Source organism: Eschscholzia californica, unplaced genomic scaffold (genome assembly GCF_041429995.1).
Source record: "Eschscholzia californica isolate CP2 unplaced genomic scaffold, dmEscCali1.0.p SCAF_1, whole genome shotgun sequence".
NCBI lineage: Eukaryota > Viridiplantae > Streptophyta > Magnoliopsida > Ranunculales > Papaveraceae > Eschscholzia > Eschscholzia californica.
The window spans coordinates 69,441,611-69,464,367 of record NW_028238198.1 but is presented as its reverse complement, the minus strand read 5'-3'; the positions used below and the strand labels follow the sequence as shown (position 1 = coordinate 69,464,367).

The window sequence follows — 22,757 nt, the reverse complement described above, 5'->3', positions numbered from 1 at the left end:
ACGGAAAAATGGTCTCCGTGACACGATAAAATACTTTTAATTTCGGCTGTCAACTATACTCGACCTCAGTTTTTTGTCAAATTATAGTCTGGGTGACGATGTTAAACATTCATTTTTCTCTAGACATGTGACATGTCACTTCATTACTACTCGAGGCATGCTAAGGCGAAGATCTCTTGGTAAGTAACAATTTTTCAATTCCGTAGAACATGAAAAATTGTAGATCAAATTTGGAAGGTAAAAAAGAAAATGTGAGAAAAATCGTCTTGAAGAAAGAATTTTGATGTACTTTTAATAGAGCTTTAGTATTAGGGGTGGGAGAGTTTTTTGGGGCCTACCGACAAATTACATTTGCTATATCATTACACCCGTATTTAATTGTAGAAGGATTATACTTAAACACGAAAATGTATATGCCTAAGATGTATCTAGATGCAACATCTAAAGCTAGACTATAAATTTCAGAACATTTGAAATGGGCAATTCAAATGTATGATCCTCATTCCTCAAGTCACATATCTACTACCAACTTGGGAAATAGTAGTAGTTCCATTCTGAAAGAATTTGATTGATATTGACCAAGATCACACTAAACATGGACATATCTCAATCAATCTTTAAAATTATTATGTTCCATGGATGCTTAAGAGTAATCGGATCGGATCAACGGGGACCAAAATGAACAGACAAGCCGTCACTAATGGCCAACGAAAACGATATGGCAGGGGAATTAACAAGAAAGACCGATTTCTACCGATTTGAATCGGGATCCGTGGTCCTAAAATGCATTGTATGTGGTCAAATGATTCCCTTAGATCATAGAGTCGGATGTAACCACCACCAAACACAATAATGAGGGTGTGAGGTCGTCTAAGGGAGGGTAGTATGCACCTTTTCCATGAGACAAGAGGATAATGTAGTAGGGTAGGAAAAAATAAAAATATCCCTAGAGTCCAATTTATGTGATGGCCCTATATGCAAGTGAAATGTAGCAAGAGGAATAATTATATACGCTGTACATTGTCTATTTCACGATGTTGACGTAGAGAGGTCTTCGATTATGACTTGTTACCATCATTTGCGACAAGCTTTATTTTGAACCACATCTCCAATTTTCTACTCAATCCATAACTCATAAGTTTTATACGAATACTATAATGGAATAATTTTACAGATTAGTAAATTGGCTTATGAAAATGAGAAAGTATAGATTTACTCTTTGTGCGCGTAAGTCATCTATGTAGTACTTTGTGTGTACATACTTTGAATAATCGGTGTAATTATTAAGTAAGTGGGTTGGCTTACATTTTTCTTATTAGAAAAAGATTTAACACGTATGCCGCTGGATATAAATCGACTAATGGATCAGATAAATTGATATTGTTTGACAATGTAAAAAAGAATGATAGTCAAAGCACGCATATTTTTCTTGAACCAAATATAAGAGACATTCCATTATGATTCATTCATGATATAGACTTCTCCATCTATAAGCATTTCCATCGTCGATACTTTCTAACCTTCCCTTTCAAGTATGGGTCAAGGGTATAAGTAAATAACATGTCACATGTTGAGATGGCCCGGCACTAGACATATATTTTCAACGATAATAATAATGCACAGGAGCATCGATCATTTAACAATGGGCATTGCACGTGGGCTCATTACTAAGCATTCGTGGATCTCCTTCAATACCAGAAGATCATAATTTCAATATTAAGAAGACATGATATTATATTTTTTGTTATTGAAAAGATGTGGTATTATATGATCTTCATATTCTTTATTAGTAATATTTTCGCAAGTTCAATCACATGTTACGTGTTATAAAGGAGAATATACGTGACATGATATTTGATGTTAAAGAGTTTCGAAAAACAGTATGTGCTTGTAAATCGGATACGGTAGATTTGGCTTCTCAACAATATCTCGGACCCTTGGTTCAAGTATAGACCATTTTCTTGGTGCTACAGTTGATAAAAGAAAAAAAGGTAGAGTAAAGATCACCTTTGGTTCCTTTGAAGTGAAGTCATTAGCAATTCAAGTGCTTTTCCCTATTTATTGTTTTACCATCAAAACTATATCATAAGTCCATTCATTATACGAGAAAGATTGTCATTAACGACTTCGAAAGCAAGTTATAGTAAGTGGCATAAGTAATGTTGGAAAACATTATATCTAGGGCCATTGGTTCAGGATAAGGGTAGTAAAGCCAATCAAATCTAATTAAAGGTCGGCAGATGGGATTGTCGGGAGATAGATGACATATGTGTATGTTCATTACTTCAATTTTTCACAAATGGCTAAAAAGTTTGCACTTTTGTTATATGTTTCTATTTAACAACTTAGTTTCAATCTTGTCTTAAACTAGAAAGGGAAACATATGCAATTATCCATTACTAATGAGTATAATATGGTTATGTATTTACATTTCTTAAACTAACAACATTATATGATTGCAATACACAATTTTATATCTTACACCAATTTGTTTTGATATATCATAACGATGAAATATGTGCATAAGTAATATCATGAAATTCTGCTAGAGACACACATACCCCATTGCCCCCTAAAGACAATAGAAGATGTCTAAAAGATCTTTATTTACACCCTTAATAATACGAAATCAAAAGATGATGGATTTCTCCCTCCATCAAATTTTAACCTTGTGATTTCCGAATTTTTCAGAGTAGATGCACTACTGCTGAAGCAAGACCCCAAGTGCAATGTTATATGTACTAGGGTTTGAAGGTTAACTTTGTTGTGGTATATGTTTGTTGTATCTTATCATTTTATTGATTGTCCCAAATTTCCACACCCTTCCAAATTTCTACTACAGCTAATAGACAATATTGCCACCACCAATAGGGCATATATTGCATTATTGGACATCAATAATTCTATATTTCTAACCTAAAAGAATCTCAAATAGTGATTAGTAGATGAGTACATGCCAACTATATAAAAACCCTAATTTCTTCTTTGTTGAGTTGGCTACATGTGCTCACAACCTCACCAACACATTGTATTGTAACTATCAAAAAGGTTATTAGCATTGGATTAAACTGTCAACTTCTTAAAAATGGCACTTTCAGATTGTGAAGTTTTATTTTTTGTAAAAAGAAAAAAAATAAACAACTTATCAGAGCCAGGTTTCGATCCTGGGACCTGTGGGTTATGGGCCCACCACGCTTCCGCTGCGCCACTCTGATTTGTTGATAGATTTGCTACATAATTTATATTAGTACTACAACTATCCAGACTACAAAAACCATAATAAATGAACTTCGCTATCAGCTCATTGAAGATTTAGACACCGTCTTAAAGACTGCTCTCTCCACTAGCATCAATAAACCATAACAAACGAACTTTGCTATCAGCTCATTAAAGATTTAGACACTCTCCTAAAGTCTGTTGAAATCCGACAACGATACGTTTTGAAACGATTTTTGACAAAATACTACACAAATGTGTGAAAGACTTGGTTGCATTTGTTTCTTCTCATTACTTGGAACACTACATAATTTTGAAGTCGGTAATTGATCGGCCTATGTTTACCTTGCTTTAGTTTGAAGTCGCTAATTGATCAGCCTATGTCTACCTTGCTTTAGTTTGAAGTGGCTGATCGATCAGCCTATGTCTACCTTACTTTAGTTATTGATTTTTTTCTCAGTTCATTTTGAATCATTTGTCACTGAGTCATTTCAGATTGTTTTGAATCATGGACTTTCTGACTTATAATCATACTAGTTTGTAGCTTAATAAACCCAAAATAACCGCAAGTCCTCCACTCTTACCAGTTAGAACTACTTGGGTGTAAATTCTGCTTTGAGTTGATCAGAAACGGCATAAACAAAGAAATTATGTTGGTTCAGCCTGGATTACAAGACCCTCCATTCTCCTGCTAGCTTTTCTTTTCTTTTTTTTTTTGTTAGAGTTATTTGCTAAAGGGGCGTACGTAAGTACCGGGTTTTGTGAAAGGGGCATGACTATTTGTTATTTGCGAAGGGGTTGCGAACTAGCATTTACCGTTAAATAAATGTTAGAATTAACATCACATTACATGAATAGTTAACATTGTTATGTAGATGTAACGGGGTCACCCCAAGTGAATTCGGTGGATACTATTCCTCTTCTTGGATGGTTAATATCTATTGTCAAACTTATACTGTCACTTTTTTTTGCACGAAGAGAGTCCCTTCAGTTCATCTTCTTCCTTTTTTCTTTCTTCCACCTTCGATTTTCATCAGAAATTGAAAGAGGTGTTTGCTGATTGAGTTTTACAAAGAGATTGTGCCGACGAGAGAAGAGCTTATGGTTTTTTTGTCAGCTTTCTCGTCTCTTTCTGTTAAACTGTTTTATTTCACGAATCCTCATCACACTTCTTAAATTCCTTTTACTTTCTAACTCTTTAAATCGAGTAGACATAGTAAAGTTTAGGTTATCTTCATGTGCTTTTAGGTTTTCTCTCTCATGTTTATATTGGAGTTAAAATTTTGCTTTTTATATTCCACATTAATATATTTTATTTATATCATTTATTCATTATTTTTTTTTTGTTGAAGGGAATATATTAATATTAAAAGTCTATTACAATACAGTAAGAAGAAAAATACAAATACTATAAGAAAAGTAGTACAACAAAATATCAGAAGTGAAGAAATGCATCATATAACTTCGGTTTGTAGGGCAGTCTCCATTCTGAAGCTTGCAAGGCTGGCAACTCTTCTTGATCGAGATATAATCTTTAATGTTGAGCGTCCGTCTGGTATCTATGAAGATGAAGCTCGTATCTAACTTCGTGTAACACTTATGATGGATAAAACAAACACCCAACATTTCCGGAAGAAACGAGGGTGTCTGCAAGATGGAATCATAGGATGATTCCTGGGTATCCCGCCATTACTCTCCATGTACAGAGACCATATCCGAATTCTACAATGTAGAAACAGTTCAGACACCTGGGAAATGGGATCGCCGTCATAGCCCGAGTATGAATACCCTGCTACTTCGACAAGAGATCGCAATAAAATTGCGTCAAAGGGTGGAAGTGAACATGTTACAGAACTTGGAATTAGAGTTAAATCTATAAGATCACCAAATACATATGAACTCAACAAAAAGTGAGCTGCAGGATGGGTAACATAGACTTTACTACGGAGATGGATATAGAAGTACGAAGTGTAGTGCCGACCGGGGTCGAAAGGTAAGTTAATACTAATATTAAATCTCTTATAGGATAAACGGTACGAACTCATGAGCCACAAAGTTAATCGATGGATCCAAACTTTCCTAATTTGATTCCAAGAGGTGAAAGCTATTTGGGTGCAGTAATGGAGGGTGATAGGATGAGATCGAGGGTTGAAATTAAATTCAGTATAGATTGAAGAGATATGTGAATCTAGGGTTAGTTCATCGTTTATCATGAAAGCGATGAAAATAACTACCATTAGATGAGCACGAAGCTCGACCTCTAACGATGCACCGCTAATCACAAAAAGAGGAATTAACATAGACATGCAAGACTGATTTTATGTGTATCCATATGTCAGTATAGATGAGTTAAAAGATGTAAGAGAAATACTACAAAAAGATAACTATAAGAGGTGAAATTGCTTTTCCTGGGTTATTGATGTTAGTGATGAGTCTATGATTTAGAATTTGCTAGAATCTAACTTTGATTGCAGATAATTCTAGGTTTTGTAGAGGGTTTAGGGTTAAGCTTGATCTTGATAAATAAGAACATGAACCAAGTGAAATTAACAGTAGATTTGTTATTTCCAAAAGCCCTAGAAAACTACAAAATAGTTCAAGAGGACTTCTCCGGGTTTAGCTGATCCTTATCTTTGTTCTGAGTAAGCGTCACTTCTCAGATCCGAGTGTTAGAAGCCAGAAATGGATGATCAGTTCAAGCTCGCGTGTTGTTTATGTTGTGATGTAACTCCACTCGTTGCTTTTCTTCTTGATTCTATTTCCAAGATGAGAGTAGCTTCGAGTTATCTTCTAAATTGGGTTAGGGTTAATGATTATTATAGGGTTTAGGTGGAAATTGAAGTCTCTGCTGCAACAAATAGAGAGAGATTGGAATCGAATTAAGTGTGGAAAGTGTTGAAGAAGGTGAAAGAGGGTTAGAGTTACTCGAGAAAGAAGAGAGGAAAAATCGCCTTGATGACGTCAGCTTAGAGCTTCTCTCTCCTAAAAAAACTCCTGTCCATATCATTTATTCATTAGGTATTAGATTATAAAATTCATATAATTTTTGAGTCTATAGACCAAAAATAGGGTCCTAATAGGAGATTTAATCCTCTATAATCCTAAAAAGGATTTCAAAACCTAAATAATAATTTAAATGGATATCTAGTCCTTTTGGTCTCATCTAGAGAGAAAACACAAATCCATATAATACATATTAAAGATTTAATACCTATATTAACCTTCTTTAATATCAAAACGTGATTTACATTCTAAACTGTTAAAGATATTTTTTCCATTTTTATCTCAACTTTCTCTCTCCAATCACGTTTGAATTGTAACTAACTACTATGTTGATAATATTCCGTAACTGAAATCCGGTAACTTTCCATCTCTCTCTCTAAAAACGAAATCTTCATTAAACATAAATTAAACTCACCACCAGCTGTTAAAAATTCCATTGTTTAATATTCAATCAAGAGCTTTCATCAAAACCTCCATTGTTATTTAGGTTTTATACTGTTTATCTCTTTATTCTAGCCATTGTTATTCAGGTTTAAAATCTTATCTTTATTGCTTTATAGGTTAAAGATTCATATAGAATCGTTGAAAACATCAAATCTTGATTTAGGTCTTTCTTTTCTTGTTTTCCATTTCAATAACTTTGAATCTGTTTTGCTGTAATCTTAACTACCTTCGAATTGAAGATTTAAATTTTCTCTCTCTAAAACTTTCATAACTCTTTAAGATCTTTGATGTTTATTTCTTATTTAATGATTTGTTCAATGTTAGTATGTTATTTCTCCTTCCAATGTTCATTGTATATTTATTCAGATCTACGTTAAATCCTCTTCTTTTTTTGTTTTTTTGCAGATCAGAATCATCTGTCCGTACGGTTCTTGATCTTTGTGGTTATCCACACTTATTCCTATAACAGAATATAAAGTACAGGTACTTTACGATAACTTTTCATGTTTTCTGATAAAATTTGCTAATAATATCTTGATGTTTATCCTTTCTGATTCTTGTAACAGAATAAAAATTACAGTTACGTTACGATAAATTACCATACTTTCTGATCCAATCTGCATACATTTCACGTAAGATATTAGTATTAATGATCAAAGGTTCGTAAAGTATGAAAAATTTATCCAACATTACACGTCCTTTTTTTACCAGAACAGTGGCCATGACAAGCATATAAAACTTCTCTTAACCTAATAAACAATTGTACTTTTTCATACATTATACATAATTTATTGATCTGTACCTGTTATTTATGATCCATCTCACTATACATTTGATTATAATTTTTTTTAACTAATACATATGTTTTTTTTTCTTGTAGTAAACCAGCACTGATGGAATTTCTTACAGAATCATCACATAAACCATAGAAGTATAAATAACGATGAAGAAGATTGTTTCTATGATCCTGTTTGGACAACGGAGTCTTACGTGAAGACTTACAAGGAACATATAAACCCTGCCCCTAACTTCGATGAACCATGTACATTTAATGAAGAGTCAAAAACACTACTATGTTTGATTCGTCGTAAACCTGGAAGACCAAAGACAGTAAGGATCGAGAGCTCGGGCAACATTCTGACGGAGTTTGTTTTTAAGTTACCTAGTCTACTATGTTCTTTTCATTTACAATAAAACACAGATTACTGTTGAATAAAATTTCCTTTCAGTCGTACAAAGGTTGTGTTATTTTCTATACAGTATACATAATTTATGATAAATCACAAACTTCATAACAAAAAACATGATTTCAGATTTACATTTCCTAACAAGTTACTATAATTTATGGTACATAATGGATAATCTAAGTATTCAATGGTACATAATGGATTCAATGGTACATTTCCTAATATGACATAAAAAACAAGCAATTTATGTCAGAAAATAATCTAAGTATTCAATGGCACATAATGGATGACACACACGCATATGATAAATTACGTTGTATACATGACAAATGATGGTTTCCTCGTCATAAATAACACATAATTTACGAACTTGTTTCATAATTTGTATTCGATGTGTGTTTATGTATGAGTAAAAAATGAAAGTTAAGTGAGAGAAAGTTGATATATATGTTTTGAATATTAACCCCCAAATCACGGTAATTGATCTCAGAAAATATACTCTTTCCAAATCTGAAAATTAAGTGAGAGAAAGTGATATATAGATTTGGTTTCCAAATCTAAAGGATGAGAGAGAAAATCTGTTTTGGAAAATATCTGTTTTCCAAATCTGTTTTGAAAAATCTGTTTTGGAAAATATCCTTGATCCGTTGCTTCCTATTAAATCTTTTCAGTTTGTAACCTAAATATCTCCCCCAAATCACGCCCCCTGGTTTGGGAAACTTTCCGGATTTCAGTTACGAAATTTAACAAACCCTAGATTTTTTAGACGAGGGACATGGAGGGTATTTATCAATAAAGTATGAGTTATTTATGCCCTTATTGTAAAAGGACTAAATGTCCATATTTTGGGAAGATTGGTCTATATACCTATTATGAAAATGATTTTGGTCTATATACCCATGGACTCTTATTTAAATGTTTAATGCAAAAAAATTTGGAAAAAAAAAATACTTTTCGAGGTGGATGTCTTAATTTTTTACCTTTGCGAGTTTAGTGACAAAATCGTATAAGTTTCTTAAATGTAACAATATATTTTTAATTAATAGAGTTAGATTAACAGTATTAAAATTTAATGGTGCTAGAACTTAATTGGTCAACACTAATCCACAGACTCCTTTGCAAAAAAATAAAAGGTCATGCCTCTTTCGCAAAACCCGGTAATTATGTATTCCCTTTTTGTTACGGTACGAAGAAAAAACCCACAAAGAACTCCACTTTTCGAACTAAATTCATGATTCATGGAAGTAAATAATAAAAGTAAGGTACATTGATTGACAGTGGCAGCAACAACTTTCTAAGACAAAAGAGAAGTAAATAAAGTTTTGATGAATCCTTGAGAAGGGACATAAATATAAAATAGATTATCTGAGAATTCACTAATCTTGCATTGAACTGTCTGTTCAAGGTTTCTTCTCTTTTATGTTTCACCATAACTTTCCTACTTGTAGAAATCGAAATCCGTGTCAGGCTTCTTCACGTTTGTTCTATACCCTTTTTCGAAATCCTTTGGGAGAATGACATAACGATTCTTTCTAACTGCATGCATTCCTGCTTCTTGACAAATTGCAGTGATCTGAAAAACCATAGATAGTTAAATTAGGAGCATGTTGTATGACAGGATCACAGAAGGAAAGTTATAACTTATAAGTGAAAGGAACAGGGAATCCAGATTTTAGGGAGATAAAGATCGACTTCTACAACTGACAAGCACCAACAATGGTTGACATTGTTGATAGGGATCATCTGCCCCTTCACTATCAACATGTTGTGAAGATTTACATCTTTAAATCTTGAAAACATCCTGTATGGAAGGATCATGTCCATCAATACCAGGTCGCTTCATAGCTGACATACTTATGGCCTTTCAAAACCGAATGGCCCAGTTTGGTTTGAAGAGAAACTTAAAGCTAATATTGTTCTTCCGTGAAGAGCTACTTTCATGCCGACTGAGGTCAATTCCCGAGCAAACAAACAATTGGAAACGATATACTAACTCTCCTTCGACACTCTCTCTCTCTCCCTATTCTTCACAAATCTATCTACTATATATCCAAGCGGGCTCAAATATTTCATGAAAATAAAATTAGGTAGACAAACAGGAGTGAAGATGAGTGGAAAGGAACAGATGGAAGGAAATAAACTAACCTCAGCAGCACTAATTTTATCAGGGCGAGAGACATAGTCTTCCAAATCAACTTCATCACTTAAGTTCATCTTGGCAGTGCAGACCTGTAAACCAAAAACATAGGATTGAAGCATAAGTGGCAAGTGAGAAGAGCATTATTTATTATCCGCGTAGGAGTCCGGCTAAAACAGATGCCATCTTCCGGTGAAGGAAATTTGTCTACCCTTTATAAAGGACTGACTTTTGTAGACACAAGTTTTCAGTTTCTTATATGCAGAGAATTAGCATATATCAACAGAAATTAGATGTGATCTTACATACATAAGCTCATCTTATAAAGATCAAAGACGATCAACACAACTCAAGCCAACTGCTCAGGTTGCATCCATACATATTGAACACTAACAATTCTCACCTGGAAAACAAGCCGTTTTTGTCGCCTATCTGGCAGAGGGAATTCAATTTTTCTGTCAAGCCTACCAGGACGTAGAAGCGCAGGATCCAATGTGTCAGCTCGATTAGTTGCCATTATGACCTTAACGTTCACTGTTTGGTCAAACCCATCCATCTGTAAGAGTTCAGGAGAACCCCAAAAAGTTGAGCTTGATAAATAATTTAGTGAAAATCCACGTAATGGTACAAGTGGTAAAAATTTCTTCTAGGCCATAGAAATAGCAAAATAGCTCAAACGCCAACAAGCCATGCTTGATGTAATACTTTAAAGGATAACCAAGTTAGTATAGCACGTTGTGCCTACTTATAACTAAACTGAACATTCCATCAGTACGAGTCTTACCTGATTCAGGAGTTCCATGAGGATTCGCTGAACTTCCCTATCAGCACCAGTTTGCGCATCAAACCTAGCAGTAGCAATGGCGTCCACTTCATCAATAAAGATGATTGCTGGTGCATTCTCTTTTGCAAGGCGGAAAACATCACGGACCATCCTTGGCCCCTGAAACAAAAATCGTATACAACTATCAAATCGTGAAATAGATGAATTGCAGTAATAACTTCAGTTACCAAATACTAACAATGACAATCAAGAAAGGTAGTTATCTAATTGTCCCTGATGATAACTTCCAAATTTTCAATCCATAGTGGAAGTTCAATAAAACAATAGTTAGCGTAACTAGTAGGTGGTCTCAGCCTCCCTTGAGAAGTCAGAAATAATAACTGTTTCACAGCTACAAATTTCCGAGGTCTTTGATCGTAACAAAAAAGAAAAAATGGGAAGAGTCTTAGTGGGTCCCAACACCCTTGCAATATCAGCTTTTGATTCTATGCCTGTTAAACCCTGCTTCTAGTTACAGGAAAAGGCTAATACGATTCATACCTCACCCAAATACTTCTGAACAAATTCTGAACCAACCACCCTTATGAAGGCCGCAGTTGTATGATTTGCCACCGCTTTGGCAAGCATTGTTTTACCAGTGCCAGGAGGACCATAAAGCAGAACACCTCGAGGTGGGTCTATACCGATCTGTTTGTAGAGATCATGGTGAGTAAGTGGTAGCTCAACAGCCTCACGGATTTCCTGTTTTTGAATGTCGCAACCACCAATATCCTGACACAATCCAAAAAATTTGATAAGCCTGGTTCAATCTCATAAATTCAAGAAGGTGAAACTGTCATAAAAAACAGTATTTGTAATTGAGTGGAAGATAGAAAACAACCTCAATTACAAAATACATTGCTACAGATCTTTAAAGTCCCACAAACACAAAAAACTAGACTTCAATTCATATTTATTTTGAGATCACTTAACTTTATATGGTGAAGCAACTTTTTCCTTGTTTGAGTTTGATGTTTTAACAATTGGTAGATGCGTACGCCTCAAGGCGCGCCTCGAGGCGAGGTGGTCTGTTATCACATCGAGGCTAAACAAAGCTTAAAGCGTCGATTAAGTTTACAGTTGTGGTGTTCTACAAGAGGCGTCTTTGCAAAAAAATTAACGTGTCCATACAAATTTCGAAACCTTACAAATTGTTGTGTAAGCAGAAACTAGAAAAACTATCAACCACCTTTTAATCCACTAACTCACTGACAAGTGCCAATGACATGTCGACTCATGTTATGTAGCTATTTTGATTGCTTCCATGTGCCAGAGGAAGAAATCCCCAACCATGGTTACGTCTACTTCTAAGATATAATTAAAGTCTATAACATTGTGAGCAAGTTGGAATGCACATAACAAATTAACTCTTACAAGAAGAGTCGCCTCAGAAGAGCTGGTCTTGGACAGTTAAGGGATAAAGGCTCTAAAATATACATGGGCCTGGCCATTGAAGGAATGAAGGCCACTACTTAGACTACAAAATTCAGTTCTCATAGGGAAGAAACCAATTCGAATTTGGTTCTCATAGGGAAGAACCCAATTCGATAACACATGTGGAAGTCCTCAAGCTATCAAATCAGTTCTCGAATGTATCCTTAATACAGTTTATTTTGGATCAAATATAGAGCCAGTATGAACAAAAAAGTTCATTAACCCCTTCTTATTGACAGTTTTTCGCTTCTAGTAACGGTTCTAGAACATAAATGTGGCAAGCCTAAAAACATCGAATTTCGTTGTTCAACTAAAATATCACTGAACTTAGCTAAAAATCCCAAATTGGGAAACTAATCAGTAACCCTAACCGATGTTCTGAGACTTCAAATGGTACTCTAGTTCTTCAAACTACTCCTAAATTAACAAGTGCAAAGGAACATTGACTGAACCCAACTATTGAATGGACAACAAAATATAAGCCCTAATATTATCTGACCCTTCAAAACCCTAATCACGTCCAACCGACAAATTGCAAAAACTAGGGCAAACGTTAACCTAACCCTAACTTCAGAAAAACAAGATACTAAACTTACATTATAGGTAACGTCTGGTTTCTCCGACTGACTCAACAAAGAGATACTCGAATCAGCTTCAGGAGGCAAGACATCAACAAGAGCATTCGAATGACGATGTAAAGCAACAGAAGCAGAAGGTTTCAAAAGCTCTCTGTTAATTGTGCTTAGAATCCGCACATAGTAATTGGAACCAGTTGTAGATCCAACGATTCCATTATTTTGATCAACCATCTCCATAAACTGTCCAATAACAAGAGGAACAGATTGGATTCTCTTAACTTCTTCTTGTGCTCGAAGAAGTTCTCTTTTGAGATTCTTTTGTTCATCTTTAACGTATTCTTCTTGAATATCGATGAATTCTAGTTGTCTTTCTAGGGATTTAAGACGACCGTAAAGATCATCTTCATCGGAAACTGAAGATGATTGATCGGAAAGATTGTGTAGGTCAGATCTAGAACATGGAAACGAAGGTGGTGGTTCGGAAGTTGGTTTGGGATCTAAAACCATGGCGGAAGCCATTCTTTTTTCTTGTGTTTCTCTTTCTAAAGACTAGAGAGAGAGAGAGAGAGAGAGAGAGAGGGGGGGATAGAGAAAAGTAGCTCGCAAGAAACACAGCACTCTTTCTTTTTATAGCTTTGTTCTATTTAGTGGCGGTGTGAGTAGGGTGAGTAGGGCGGACCCGAACCGCATCGATGCAGGATTATTTAAACCGCGTAGGTGAAGTTCTAGGCGCCCTTACTTTCCAATTTAGGCGCTCCTTGCACTTTTGAGTCTTTGACTAAAGTCGATCAGGATTAATTGACCCCTGTTACCAAAGAAGAAGAAGAAGAATAGATAGAAGATGAGCTTGGCATGCAAAGACGAAAATAACTGGACGGATAAGTGACGCAGCGGAAAATTCCGAAAAAGAATTAAAACTCCGTCTAAAACTTTTAAAACTCAGAAAAAGTCTTAGATCTTCGTCTACAGACTTATGGAACTGAAATTAATAAGATTTACTACTAAAATACCAAACTTTATCGATAAACTTGAATTGAATTGAATTGAATGCCCCAAACAACTCCTAGATCCCCCCTTATATAGACTTAGGGTTTCCTTAACCTAATCGAACTCAAATAACAATTTCTAATAAATAAAATACCACTTTCCTAAACCTAATCAAATTCTAACTTCTAAATAAATAAAATACTAGAATCTAAAATCGAAAAGGTTTCCTAAAAATATAAAACTGTTAAAAATAATAATTCTCTACGAATAAAAATATTATACTACTAAAATAACTAGATTTTAAGATATCCAAGATACTTAGAGTATCTCATGAAAATCTCCCTGCATCAATAAGTATGATGATTCGCCCAACTATTTTCAAGGCTTCGAATGTAGCCTTATTAAATCCACTTCTTTTAACAAAACAAAAAATCACTCAGCACACCATCTGGAGGTTATTTGTGAAGTAATTACTATTCGAGTAGAAATCATAGTCATTTCACAAATTAATTTCTAGAATATACAATATCAGTACAGGAGAAGTATCACCATTGATTGAATCATCAGTCTCTCCACTGTGAGTACGTTTTGACGGTTTCACAAGGACATACTATTACCAACTTGGATTTGATCTTGTCACTAATGAACACAAATTGGTTTGTGTGAGGGAGATGCAGACACTGACACCTTATCTTAAGAGCTATGTCATGTGTGAGGTTTTGACTATAGGGCGTCATGGTGTCAATGGTGATAATAGATGGAGAAGGATCGATGGTGTCCCAGAGTATAAACTATCGGAAGACTCTGTTTATGTGAATGGCTTTATTTACTGGTGTACTAACAATCTCGTGAGTGGCTTGTGGCATTATTACCGTCCTCCATTACACCTCGTGGAATTTGATGTTAGTAGTGAGAAGTTCAGAACAATCACAGTCCCTGATTTCATCCTTAATCACCCTTATTACAAATTATTTTTCAACGACACTCCAAATTATGCTACGAAAGTCGACATGTTGATTTATTATAAATAGATGGGCGTTTAGCTATGTTAATTAGAATGAGCAATTGTGTGTTCAAGATGTATTTATTTGAAGATGATTACACGGAAGAGGATATCACTAGAGTATCTACTAGTTACACTAGTGGTCTTTTATCAAACACCGGAAGTTGGACGGAAGTGAGTATCAGTTTGCCTTTCAATTTGAGGGAGGAACAACAAGTTAGGTTTCATACTTTCGTAGGATCAGATGACAAGATATTGTTGACATGCCGTACGAAATCTAGTTGTAATGAAGAAGCAGCGCCGAATTTGACGAGAAAATGTGTGTCTTGTTACTATTACAATTGGAAGAAGGGTATTCGGACAGAGTTTAAAGTGACTGGAATCCCATCCTCAGTTCCGCATCTCTGTGTTGATAGTTTTCTTACTACATTCTCTGAAAGTCTTTTGGCTGTCAACAATCACAATGCTTCTCTGAAAGAAACGGTGCCAATTGCAAAGAAGAAACGTGCATCTTAGTATACATGTGTGGGATACTATACTCCATAGTAAGCTCTCTCGCTGTCTCTCATTGCTATAATATATATATTTACATATACATGTGGATGTAAATCTTGTTTTCTAGACTATTTTTATTGTTTTATTCTTCGTTTTTTTGTTTCATCTTATTGTCCTGTCTTTTTTTTATTTGTATTTTTTCCTTCTCCCCTTATTTATTTTTAACTTCATTTTATTTTTCTTACTTTTTATTTCACTATTGTTTCTACATTTTATAATTCAATGAAACGAAAAATAATAGGGTCCATCCATTATGTAATGGAATGCCTGTTATTCTTTGTTCATACACGAAAACTTTTTATTATTTTAATTTTGAAAAGTATGGAGCAACAAGTAATAATTAGTTTTAAACTAGTGGAACTTATAAATTCACCATTCATTAGGATTATTTTCAATATTTTTCAATCAAGAACCCAACTATAAGTGAAATGAAAGATTTGCATACACAAATGCAAACATAATAATAAACCCAACAAAATGATTAAAAAGTTAATACTTTGATGTGGTATGCCAATTTCGGTATCTCTTTAACATTCATAACAAGTATATGTACAATAATAAGATTCAAATATCAAGATGTGAAAATGTATATGCTCTATACAAATAATAAAGTCTCAAATAACAATACTATTTAATTTTATGGCATGAAATTGGGTGCCACTAAAACTTTCGATCTTAACTAACATTCTTGTAAAAGAAATAGGGTTATTTACCTACTGGCCCCCAACTTTGTGACCAGCTTCCCGCCTGGCCCCCAACTTTGTGACCAGCTTCCCACCTGACCCCCTACTTTACGAGAAATATCCATATGGCCTCCTTCCGTTATAACACCGTCACTCTCTCTCCTCCATCATGTTTTCTCTCTCTGCCAAGTCATGCCACATCATCTGTTACGCCACCTCATCACCTTCTCCGGCGAGTCGCCGGCCGACGACTTCAAACATAAAAAAAATTCTCTCTTCCTCTCTCTCTCTCTAAATTTTTTTTTTCTTTCTTCTTTCTCTCTCTAGAACTAACAGTTCTAGAGAGAGAGAGGGGACCTTCAACAGATCTGTTGAAGGTCGACCGGACCTTCAACAACTCTGTTGAAGGTCAAACGAACCTTCAACAGAGCTGTTGAAGGTCCCCTCTCTCTCTAGAACTGAGTTTTAGAGAGAGAGAGAAGAAAGAAAAAAAAAATTTAGAGAGAGAGGAAGAGAGAATTTTTTTTTTTATGTTTGAAGTCGGCGGCCGGAAATTGGCTGGCCGGCGACTCTCGCCGGAGAAGGTGATGAGGTGGCGTAACAGATGATGTGGCATGACTTGGCAGAGAGAGAAAACATGATGGAGGAGAGAGAGTGACGGTGTTACAACGGAAGGGGGCCATATGGGTATTTCTCGTAAAGTAGGGGACCAGGCGGGAAGCTGGTCACAAAGTTGGGGGACATTAGGGAAATAACCCAAAGAAATAAGACCTTTATAACATTTTTTTTGTTGAGAATACCTATATAACATAAGTTCAACATATTTTAATATAACATTTACAACTTTCAACAACAAAAGAAATATAACATTTACTATGAACATTTTATTGTTAAAGATATCTTTTTACGGGGAAAATAATGAACACAATAAAAAAAATTCAAAACCGTCCTAAAATCTGTTATGGGTCACGAAATGGACAATTAGTCTCGATTCGAACAAAAATAAATGATTAGTCTAAAACATTTTGAAGATAATTTTGTAGTCAGAATTACTGAGAAAAAACATAATTGATGGGAGGTCTAAAATCGAGTTTTTTTAACCAAGATACCCCTCCGTTTGTTAAATCTCGCTTCCATAGTGCGTTATGATTTTCCAAAATGTATCATGAATGGTTTTATTTCAGACATTCTATATATGAAAATTTATAATGTATTATGAACATTTATAATGCATTATAACAAATTGTATTTTGTTCTTTAACTCGAATGTAAAATGGTTTCCCTTCTTAAACTATTTTTTGTTCCATGCTTCGATTACCCATAAGATATAAGATTTTATCATTAATTTATCATTACTCTCATTTCTATCAAGAGACATATCGAATGGAGAAAAAAGTCAAGCATATCATCATCTGGTTATGCTTCATTAGTAGTTTATCTCTCCAGAACAATAATTGTTACATGTATGAAAACAAATTCTGTTTTTTGTTTGAAGAATTCTTCGAACATTTATAATATACTTCCTAACATACTACCTAAATATGACTTCATAATACGTTATTTTTCAATACAACATTTTCCCCATGCTCGATGAGTCGATTCTATTCTTTTAGGAGAGAAGATCTCACACCCATTTATTTATGGGCTATATAGGGTTTTCAGCCCAAACCATGCCTTCTCAATGAAAATACGGTTATAAATGACAATGTCTTCTTCTAACGACTATATTAACCGTTACATCTTTAACAAAAAAAAAACGTTAAAAAATCTTTTGTTGGAGTAATCTCAGCTTTCTTTTGCTTATAAAGAGAGGTGAAAATCCTTTGTTGTTTCTCTCTCTCTAAAATCCCCTGTTTTACTAATCTAAAATTCAAGCTAGGGTTTTTTATAATTTTAATGGAAGATTTCACCCTCCAAAAAAATTGTTGATATCAAGGCATTTTTTTCACTTTTTAACTAGAAATCTCGAGATTGAAGTTTAATGGAGATTTTCAGAAGCTTCCTTCAAGTGAATACTCAATTCGAGGTTTAATTAGAGCTTTAATTTCTGCTGTAAAGGAGTTCTGAGAAGAAGAAGATTATCTGGGAGAAAATTTCAAGGTTTGGGTTATTATTTCATTTAAAGTTCTGATTTTTGGCTTTCTTTTTTGTTGTGATTGTTAACTGAAATTTAGGGTTTATGATCAAGAGACATAAATTTCTCACACACCATAGTCATGCTAATAATCCTAGTTTTATAATGTAGTTAATTTCTCACATTTTCATTTCATCTTCAAAGAGTTTGATTAGGCCATTAGGGTTCTCACTTTTCTTTTTGGAGGATTTTATTTTTGCTATTATCTCTCCATTCTTTTTAGCATTTTTAAATTTCAAACTCATAATTTTCTAATGAAGTTCCCAAGTGTTCGAATTTTGAGCGTATGAATATGACTCGTCTGATCTTTACTTGTGTGTAAATTTAAGTTGTCTAACTCTAACTAGTCTTTAGTTAGGTCAAAATAGTCATTGTTCAGATAATAAACTATTAATTCACTTATTCTAGTGGAACCGAAAGAGTTTAACTCAACTATCTATATTTAGTCTTGTAACTTAGAGGTCATAGGTTCGAGGCATGCTTAAAACTCAAAAAAGAAAACTATCTAGATTTTAGACGAGTAAGGTGCACAAGTCAGATAATAACAAACATAAAATGTACAATAAGTGTAGGGAGCCCGCCAAATTGGGACTCCCTCCAACCCGTCTACCCTATTTGGGTTAAAAGACAAACACAATTCTAGAGAGAGAAAGTGGTTTAGTGTTTGTCTTCTAACTCAAATGGGGAAGACGGGTTGGCGGGAGTCCCAATTTGGCGGGCTCCCTAGACTCACCGAAAAATGTAACTCGAAAGAATCAAAATCTATATCCGAAATCAGATCTGAAGTTTGGAAAAAATAAATTAAACATTAGACTTCCAACAAGTTGTAGATGCACCTGTACAATTATCAGCATTAAAATTAGGGTTGGCAATGGGAGGGTCATGCAAAGTTAACAACCTGGCAAAGAAAGTCAGTTAAATGCTATCATGCTCACAAGGCTCAAATTAGCTATGCCCTAGCATTTATAATTAAAATGCGCCAGTAGTAGGTTTACATGACCAGTTGCTAGTGGAGTGCCAATTTGTCATGATTTTATATTAAAACTTTTGTGTTCTCTGTCCTTAAAAAAGAAAAAGAATAGATTATTGCCCTATAAAAATTTCAATTTATACAATAAATTATACCACACAACGAAAAATCGCGTGACTCATAGACATTCGTAAAAAAGATATGGAAAAGCTCGTTAGATTAAGAGATCACGATTCATTATGAACAGAGTTGCAGAATTAGTTGTTTAGTGTTCTATTTTTTTTTTTCTTTTCGAAAGCCAGAGCTTTTAGATTTTCGCTTTCATTTAATTTGATGATTAGTTTTTAATTTCTTTCATGAAGGAGCCACTAACTCATAAGCAAAAAAAAAGAGACACATGAAGATAGTCACTTACTCATAATTTCAGCTTTTTTTTTTTTTTTTTTTTTTTCTTTTCTTTTTAGCTTTTTGGTTTTCTTATTTTAATGATGAAAAAGAGGAATAAATTCCATATCTTTTTTCACAAAGTTGATAGCTTTTAATTCATTACTAACCAGACTTCATTGTTAAGTTTCTTCTCTCTCTCTTAATGGAGGAAGAAGAAGAAGAAGAAGTTGTAGTTCTTTATTAAAAAAGAAGATTCTTTTACTATTCAAGAAAACTGTTTCTACTCACCTTTACTTTCTTTCTCTTTTCTATATTTGGTTTTCAGTGCTCTAATGGTGTCTTATTCTTTTATGTAAATCAAGGAAGAAGAATTGAAAATTCACTACAAGAAGAAGAAGAAGAAGAGGTCTAATGAATGAATCGAAGACCATTTCCGCCTTTTTTAGACCACTTACTTCCTTGTTCTTGTTACTATTTCTCTTTGTTTCTGTCATTGCTGACTTGAACTCTGATAAACAAGCTCTTCTTGATTTTGCTTCCTCAGTTCCTCATGGTAGAAAATTAAATTGGAATTCTTCTATACCCATTTGTTCTTCTTGGGTTGGAGTCACTTGTAATTCAGATAAAACTTCTGTTCTTGCTCTTCGCCTTCCGGGTATTGGGCTTACTGGTCCGATTCCAGCCCAAACTCTTGGGAAGCTTCGTGAGTTAACGATCTTAAGTCTTCGATCGAATTTACTTAGTGGTAGTATTCCATATGATGTATCTTCTCTTCCTTCACTTACCCACATTTATCTTCAACATAATAAGTTTTCGGGTGAAATCCCTGTTTCTTTCTCTCCTCTGCTAGTAGTACTCGATCTTTCCTTTAACTCCTTAACGGGTGAAATTCCACTCGGAATCAAGAATTTGACTAGACTTACTGTTTTAAGCCTTCAGAATAACTCTCTCTATGGACCTATACCGAATCTCGGCAACGAAAAACTTAACCATTTGAATATTAGCTATAATAAGCTAAATGGGTCAATCCCATCTTCTCTTCAAAAGTTTCCTAATTCTTCCTTTGTTGGAAACTCTCAATTATGTGGACCTCCTCTTACTCTAAGTAAATGCGTTTCTCCTCTTCCTTCGCCTTCACCTTCATCGGAACTTCCACCACCAGCACTAACAAGTATTCACCGTTCGAGGAAGAAAATCGGAACGAGAGTAATAGTTGGGGTCGTAATTGGGGGCTTTGTGTTATTGTTCCTTGTAGTACTAGTACTCTTGCTATGTTGTTTGAAGCGAAAAGGGGGAGAAGGTAGTGGTGCTTCAAAAGGAAAGGTTTATGCTGGCAGAAGAAGTGAAAAGCTAAAGGAATTTGGAAACGGAATTGAAGAAGGTGAGAAGAACAAGTTGGTTTTCTTCGAAGGATGTTCTTATAATTTTGATCTTGAAGATCTATTGAGGGCTTCCGCTGAGGTACTTGGGAAGGGAAGTTATGGAACAACATATAAAGCAGTATTGGAGGAAGGAACTGTGGTGGTGAAGAGGTTGAAGGAAGTGATTGTGGGAAAGAAAGAGTATGAACAACAAATGGAAACAATAGGGAGAGTTAGCCAACACCGAAACGTTTTACCTTTACGTGCTTATTACTACTCGAAGGAAGAAAAGCTTCTCGTACTTGACTATGTTCCTGGTGGGAGCCTGTCTTCTGCCTTGCACGGTATGCTTTGTGTCGTTCTTTACTCTTCGTGTCTTTCCAATTTTCGCACTAAAACTTGAGTGCCGTATGATTGCTTTACTATTGCAAGGCGATTTTTTATTTTCTGAAACAAGATTTGAGCATGTTACGACCCAATCAAAGTGGGCCATTTACACATTACTAGACAAGACCTCGAGTCAGTATTTTGATTAGATTGACGTAGAAAAACATGACGTATGAATCCTTACAGAACATAGATTTGAAGCATTAATTCAGACAGTTTTCAGGCTTTCGGGCATAGTTGTAGGAGTGGAATAGTGGGTACAGTTTTCAGGTTTCCGGGCATAGTTGTAGGAGTTGAGACCATTTTCAAGTTTTCGGCATAGGTGAAGTAGTCGAATTTATATCATTTCTCTTGTTTTCATTGTTATAAACAGGAAATGCAACCACCGAAAGAACTCCTTTAGATTGGGAAACCAGACTAAAAATCTCACTAGGGACTGCAAGAGGAATAGCTCACGTCCACTCTGAGGGTAGTGGGAAATTCATCCATGGAAACATAAAATCATCGAACGTCTTACTCGATCAAGAACGCGAAAGCTTCATTTCAGATTTCGGATTAACAACACTTTTGAATTTCCCTTCAACTCCATCCCGAATTGTAGGCTATCGTGCTCCAGAAGTACTTGAAACTAAAAAACCAACACAAAAGTCCGATGTTTATAGCTTTGGTGTTCTTCTCCTTGAAATGCTAACTGGCAAAGCTCCGCTTCAATCACCGGGACGAGAAGAAGTGAGTGATCTACCTAGATGGGTTCAATCGGTTGTTCGAGAAGAATGGACAGCAGAGGTTTTTGATGTAGAGTTGATGAAGTATCCACATATTGAAGAAGAGATGGTTCAAATGTTGCAGATAGCTATGACTTGCATTAATAGAGTGCCAGATATGAGACCTAAGATGGATGAAGTTGTATCTATGATTGAAGAAATCCGACTATCCGTGTCAGAAAATCGTCCATCTTCCAATGGAAATGGCAATACCAAGGCTTCAAATGTCCAGACACCATGATTTTTCGAATTTTTTTTTTTCTATTCAGAGATGAGAATCATCAAAATGACTAAGGTGTTTAGACTGTGAGTGTATGTAATATAAGTATCTTGGCAACTGCTTCTGTTTCTTTGATTTCTACAGGATCTTGATGTTCTCATTTTGTAGGTAATGTTTCTTACCATAGATTGTTTGATAATGTTTATAGTTTGCGGTGATTCTTTACCGGGAAAGAAAAGTACGATTTTCTTTCAAGTTTTGTTTCCATTTTTAATAAGTAAAAATGTGTATGTAGTATGTACTAGGGAAACATTACTATCACCCCTATATGCCAGATACACCCAATCCCTAGGCCGGTAGAGTCCAATCGGCTTAGTTGGACAAACAAGACTTAGCGAGAAACAAAGCTCAATTTTTCTCTCTAAATCCTACATGTCCACCTGAGCCAGTCGGGATTCTTTCGCCCAAAGGGTTAGGCAGAATT

General features: G+C 34.9%; 2 protein-coding genes and 1 non-coding gene across 3 annotated transcripts; 1 reads left to right on the top strand and 2 right to left on the bottom strand.

Moving 5' to 3' along the window:
* Positions 1 to 3,143: 3,143 nt before the first annotated feature.
* Positions 3,144 to 3,215, bottom strand: TRNAM-CAU (transfer RNA methionine (anticodon CAU)). The gene has a single exon. It is a non-coding gene; the product is annotated as a tRNA-Met (tRNA).
* A 5,850-nt stretch (positions 3,216 to 9,065) lies between these two features.
* Positions 9,066 to 14,019, bottom strand: LOC147568656 (26S proteasome regulatory subunit 6B homolog). Its single transcript, XM_086655057.1, has 6 exons — positions 12,841 to 14,019; positions 11,312 to 11,542; positions 10,772 to 10,930; positions 10,391 to 10,543; positions 9,996 to 10,079; positions 9,066 to 9,423 (listed from the first exon to the last, which is right to left on the bottom strand). The coding sequence occupies exons 1-6, from the start codon at positions 13,339 to 13,341 to the stop codon at positions 9,289 to 9,291; spliced, it is 1,263 nt and encodes a 420-aa protein (XP_086511183.1). The 5' UTR covers positions 13,342 to 14,019; the 3' UTR covers positions 9,066 to 9,288.
* A 3,672-nt stretch (positions 14,020 to 17,691) lies between these two features.
* Positions 17,692 to 22,528, top strand: LOC147568655 (putative inactive receptor kinase At5g58300). The gene is made up of 3 exons (XM_086655054.1): positions 17,692 to 18,150; positions 19,904 to 21,246; positions 21,663 to 22,528. The coding sequence occupies exons 2-3, from the start codon at positions 19,953 to 19,955 to the stop codon at positions 22,292 to 22,294; spliced, it is 1,926 nt and encodes a 641-aa protein (XP_086511180.1). The 5' UTR covers positions 17,692 to 18,150; positions 19,904 to 19,952; the 3' UTR covers positions 22,295 to 22,528.
* Positions 22,529 to 22,757: the final 229 nt, after the last annotated feature.